This window comes from Arabidopsis lyrata (assembly GCF_000004255.2).
Source record: "Arabidopsis lyrata subsp. lyrata unplaced genomic scaffold ARALYscaffold_7, whole genome shotgun sequence".
Lineage (NCBI taxonomy): Eukaryota > Viridiplantae > Streptophyta > Magnoliopsida > Brassicales > Brassicaceae > Arabidopsis > Arabidopsis lyrata.
The window spans coordinates 1098380-1104018 of NW_003302549.1; the positions used below are offsets into that span (position 1 = coordinate 1098380).

The 5639-nt window shown below is 33.6% G+C and overlaps 1 protein-coding gene across 1 annotated transcript; it reads right to left on the reverse strand.

The window, feature by feature from the left end:
- Positions 1-2610: 2610 nt before the first annotated feature.
- On the reverse strand, positions 2611-4936 carry LOC9303005 (1-aminocyclopropane-1-carboxylate synthase 8). The gene is made up of 4 exons (XM_021019980.1): positions 4403-4936; positions 4177-4308; positions 3918-4078; positions 2611-3828 (listed from the first exon to the last, which is right to left on the reverse strand). Exons 1-4 carry the CDS (start codon positions 4547-4549, stop codon positions 2859-2861), a joined length of 1410 nt encoding a protein of 469 aa, XP_020875639.1. The 5' UTR covers positions 4550-4936; the 3' UTR covers positions 2611-2858.
- Between the last annotated feature and the right edge of the window lie 703 nt (positions 4937-5639).

Sequence of the window (5639 nt, forward strand, 5' to 3'; positions counted from 1 at the left end):
AGACGAATAAAGGTAAACTTTTGTGTTGGAGAAAGCTTATGCAAAGACATGAATTGCTTTCGGCCTTTTGTTTGTTTTTTAATTATAAATAACTTTGAATGTTGAAAAAAACAAATTTGAATCCAAATGATATACTAATTGAATCCATCCCTTATTGCAACATATAATTTCAACTTAATTACGACAATAATACAATATATGCGAGATTAAATTGGATCTGGCACGTGCAATGTAGTAAATCAACTTCGGTATATCAACGATTTTACATTTATTATTGGACATCAAACCCAAAGGTTGTATTAATATAATGTAATGTCGAATACAAAATTACTTAAAATGTTGAAAATGTTGAGAAATTCCCTAAACCAAACAAAGCTTTAAGCTCTTTGAAAAACATAGTGTCATTGTCTTCAAAGTTCCAAACATCGAAACATATACTATTCCACGAAGAAAACAATGCCATTAGTCTCCAACACGAAAATGTGACAATGAAATTTGTTGTCTGCTTAATGTTCTTTACGTACTCCAAATAAACAAAAATGTATTTAGATTTCGTTATACAACCTGCTACTGTTCCGATACTAGATAGAAGACTAAATGCACAGTCTTGTTGTTATGTATAATGGTTTTAATTTATACTATTAAACAATGGAAGAATCGAGAGAAATATATGGCAACGGAAATGTGGAATGATATGTCTCTAACCTTTCAAAAAAAGTAAATTCAAAAGCATGGAATATATAAAATATGATAACATTATATTTTTTTTTTGCTTTAAAATAAAAATAACGCATAATTGTGTGATTGCATAATCATAAAATATTTTTTTATCGTATCATTATGATTTATTAAAAACTGCAAAAACAAAATACGGATAACCAATGAATATTCCACATGACATATTTGAAGTTGTGCAGTTGTAGTGTAAAAATTAGTTACGACTTACAAGTGGCAATGAAGCAACGTGGTAGCAAACAAGGCCCATGGTCATGTGGCCCCCGGATGCGTAGATCAACACGAACATAACATAGCACCACCAATGACAAATATATATTATATATACAAGGTTAGTCGAATATATATATAATTTATGGTAGAATATATTTGTCGGAATGACCAATCAGAAACTATTAGCAGATGTTCTCTGTTTTCTTTTGCCATGTGAAACCCACATGACACTTTGACATTTGACATTTGATAACTACTCCCATAGTCCCATGACATCCATCCTTATTAATTTCTTTTTTTTTGTTTCGCTCTGTGCATCATATGCGGTTAGTCCATTATATAAATTACACAGAATTAATAACAAAAAAAACACTAATCTTTAGAATTTCGGTATTTTTCTCCCCAATCTTTAGAATTTATTTGTAAGAATTAGTACCATTTATTTCGCGTACAGTGTATATACATGCGTTAAGGCTTCAGATCAACGAAATATGATGTCATCAAAATTTAGTTTTTTTTTTTCATAACTAATGATAAAACAAAAAAAGTTGAATTGTTGGATAAGAAAGACTGTTCTAAGATAGGTGAGGACGTTGTTCTGATTCACAATATTCCTAAAATAATTTAGAAAATACTTAAGATAAAAGTTATATTAGAACGTTGAATATCAATGATGATTCAATATACAAATGTATTATGTATAATCACCATTTGAAAATTGAGATGTTGCACACATTTAAATGTCCACGAATCATTTCTAAGTTTTTCACCCTAGAAAAATGAGTTTTAGTCTTTTACATACCAATATATTAATTCCTACTCTAGCTAAATACACACACGACACATGTAAAGTACACAATAATGTCGCTAAAATAATTAAATAACAGTCAATTACTTGAAAAATAAGACTCTAACGTCAATGGCAGATAGTATTTAGTTTCTGATTAGAAAAAATAGTTAGTTGAGATTGTCTTATTTGTGCCACCAAACATTTTACTGTAATCGCGCCTTTTACACCCTTTAAGTTAACCAGCTAAATTGTTTGGCAAAAAAAAAAAAAAAAGTTAACCAGCTAATGTATTTATTTACCTTTAGAGATTCTAAAATAAAAAATGTGAATGTTCTAGTTTGGAACTTTGGATTACTTCCAAATAATACTTCATCTCCTAAACTTGCATTTTTGATAATCTATGGTCACAATTAGTTCATCATTCGTAATTTCTTTTTGAATCGACAATTTATCATTGAATTTAATTATTTCGAATTTACACGAATACGCCTATGTAGGTATGTCTACGTGGCTGTGAGTGTATATTTTGGGTTCATCTTTTGACTTCAATGGTAGTTTTCGTTGACTTACAAGTCATTTAAACGAAATCGATCACTTCGAAACCAATTAAAGCAATTAAAGAATCACTATTAAATGCACCAATTTATCTCTTTTGTCAACTAGAGTAATAAAGGAATTCCCCTAGTTGTTCAAAAGGATTAACAAATGTGAACATAGTCTACTATAGTGCTAAGAAGTAGGTTCTAATTAATTACATAATAATTAATGAGCGGATTTATTGGCCGGACCCAAATTACGGCTTCTCAACCAGAAATGTCGCCGGTAAATCACACGTAGCACTTTTCTTTTTTAACGTAAATTTGAAACAAAGATATTGACAATTCTTATTTTTGAAATATCATTAGAAACTGACAGTAAATTATACATAAGAAAAGCCACACTGCATTATCCATTTTCACGTACGGAATGAGTGAACTTTCTTCCTAAAAACTATACCAAAATATCAAAAGCTGATATTAAAAAAAAAAAAAAAAAAAATTGCTGAACAATCACTCATAAATAATGACCAAAAAAAAAAAAAAAAAACTTATTACACTTTTAACTTTATAAAAAAACCAGACTATCGTTCCTCGGGTTCACGGTCGTGAAACGATAGCCGGAAAACCCAATTAGAGACTTTCATCTTCCTTAAATTCTTTAGTCTTTGATGTTCAATTTGACTTCTTCTAGTAGACGACGGTCCATCAACGAACCCCTTCAATCTATCCAACGCTACCTTTAATGTCTCTTCGCTCATATTCGCAAAACAAACCCTAAACCAACCCGGTTCGTTGCAATGGCACGAAGAACCGGGAGAGATATTGAGTTTAACCTCGTAAACGATCTTTTTCCATAGCTCAATCTCGGCTTCGAACGTGTTTGATTTTAATAAGTGTCTCATGTCAACCCAACAGAAGAGTCCGGCGTTGCTCTTGAGACACTCGATGCCTGCAGCCTCTAGACCCGAGACGAGCTTCTTGTATCTGTTCTTGAGCCGGATTTGGTTCTCTTCGAGGTAGTTTTTAGTGAAGTTCTTGTCGGATAGCAATGTGGACAAGAGGTATTGTGTTTGAGAAGAGATTAGACCGAAACTGGACATTTTTGTCGCTGCGGAGACAACAAAATCATCGTTGGAGTAAATCGCTCCAACGCGAAAACCAGGTAGGCCTAGATCTTTAGACAAACTGTAAACGATGTGGACACGGTCGAAAACATCGGTGTTTTCGAGCTTTCGGTCTTTGAGGACTTCCATTACGCTAATGAATCCGGGAGAGGTGAAAACGGTACCCGAGTAGATCTCATCGCTTATCAAATGTATCTTCTTACGTGAGATGAAGTCCAAGAGATGGTTTAGTTCAGTTCGTGTCGTTGTAGTACCCAACGGGTTAGATGGGTTGGTTATAAGGACTCCTTTAACTTTTAGGTTAAGCTTTTGAGCTTGCTCGTAGGCTTCTTCAAGTGCTGATTTTGTGATGCGGAATCCGTTTGCACTCGTACACTGGATCGGTACAATCTCAGCTCCGGTTCTCCATTTCAAATCCCTATCAAATCTGCATTGGAAAAGAAAAAGTATATTAGTTAGCGTAAGTTTTCATGTTACTTGTAAATGACGCAAGGGTTTGACAAAAAGTTAACTAACCCTGGATAATATGGCGTAGGGAGCAAGAAAGCATCTCCACGATCAGCGAGACAGAACATGAGAGTTTCGTTAGCTGAAGTAGCACCAGCGGTGAGGACAAGCTTGTTCGGATTGAAAGAAACTCGGTTTCCTCTATTTTCCGACATGAAATCTGCCATAGCCTGAAAATAAGATCACACAAACCGATTTAGTAAACTATCGCCTGACAGGAGAATAGTTCTCCTATCGTTTTCAATAATTCGGGTCCGGAAAATCTTACATTCTTGAAGGAAGGAAGGCCATGATAATCTTGAAAGAGAGCTAATTCTCGAAATATAGATTGGCCTTCCCTTTTGAAATTTGCTGCGTCAGGGTTCTTAGCAAGCCATGACTCAATGAGATCGAAAGATAACTGCAAGATAAACAATTAAGATATTTAAACTTTATACTATGCATTATTGAAACTATCTACAATATGTTGCGTTATGATTAGTATAATTAATTACCTGATTTTCTGCTAGACCCATTTGGATAATGCCGTCTGGGTTTTTGATCTCGTCGTAAGGATTTTTCTCATACTCTTCCCAACCCAAAAAATACGAAGAATCTTGGCCATGAGTGTTGCAAGTAGCTTTCTTTGACAAGAGACCCATTTTCTTTAGCTCTAGAGATAGAGAGCGAGTAGGAGAATAAAGAAGATTTTGAGAGAGAATAAAAGGTGTTGTTTTGATTGGATTGTGAGTGATGTTTGTAGGTAAGCTACGATCGAGAGGTCTCTAGGCATGTGTGGCTGTTTATATATAGTTTTCATGCTAAGCCCACGACAGAAATTTGACCAGTCAGATATTCGTATTTTTCATTCAATTCTTTTTTTTTTTTTTTTGACAGCATTCAATTCTTTTGTATTAATTAATTGAGAATATTAATCAATTCACGCGTTTCCGTCCACACCGACCCTGAAACACACTCAAAATGAGCTCAATTTATAGAGTTTATCGCACTTAACACAACGGTTTATCGCACTTGACACAAAGAGTTATTAAAGGCGTTTTGGGTTACGTGAGTTTTAAGTTATTTTACTTATTACTGTCAGATTATTATTTTGGTTAGTAAACAAAATAATTGAGTATTAGACCGACAGGAAATCTCCATGTAAATGGGATATAATGCGACCCACAGAGAATTCAAGAAATATTTTTTAAATCTAACGAAAACTATATCGGCAACAAAATAAAAAATAATAAGTCAATTACAAAAAAAAAATGAATATGTGGAATTGTCATTGTTACGATTGGGGACTCTTTGGACCGTGTTAATGTAATGTTTGGTCCACCACGCTGCTCCATAATCTAAACATGTTGTTAACTGTGTCGGCTGTTTTTTCATTTCTCGCTCAGCTACTAGTCTCTATGTGTAAGAGTATTACAAACACAATATTATTCATTTATGTAAAACCAACTTCCATAGTTCAACATTTCTTTATACGATTTTGGACAGTAGTGCAAATGAAAGGATGTTAATTAATATCGTATGAAAAATGAATCAGATAACTCCGAAATAATATTTTCTCTAGCCAAATTAAATTACCATATGCTTGATGACGTGTATAAAACGTTTTAATAACCAATGGGAACAAGGACGAGATGAAATCTTTGAATGAAAGATCTAGTTAGTTCTCGCCGGAAACGTGTCGGAACATACCATTACCAAGTTCAATTCGTGTTTTTTTTCTTTTTTGCATAA

Excerpts from the sequence above, each read along its gene's own strand:
- LOC9303005 (XM_021019980.1), bottom strand. The coding sequence starts at position 4,549 with ATGGGTCTCTTGTCAAAGAAAGCTACTTGCAACACTCATGGCCAAGAT. Across the intron at positions 4,309-4,402 it reads TGGGTCTAGCAGAAAATCAG|TTATCTTTCGATCTCATTGA; the intron begins GTAATTAATTAT and ends TTTATCTTGCAG. Across the intron at positions 3,829-3,917 it reads CCTACGCCATATTATCCAGG|ATTTGATAGGGATTTGAAAT; the intron begins GTTAGTTAACTT and ends TTTCCAATGCAG.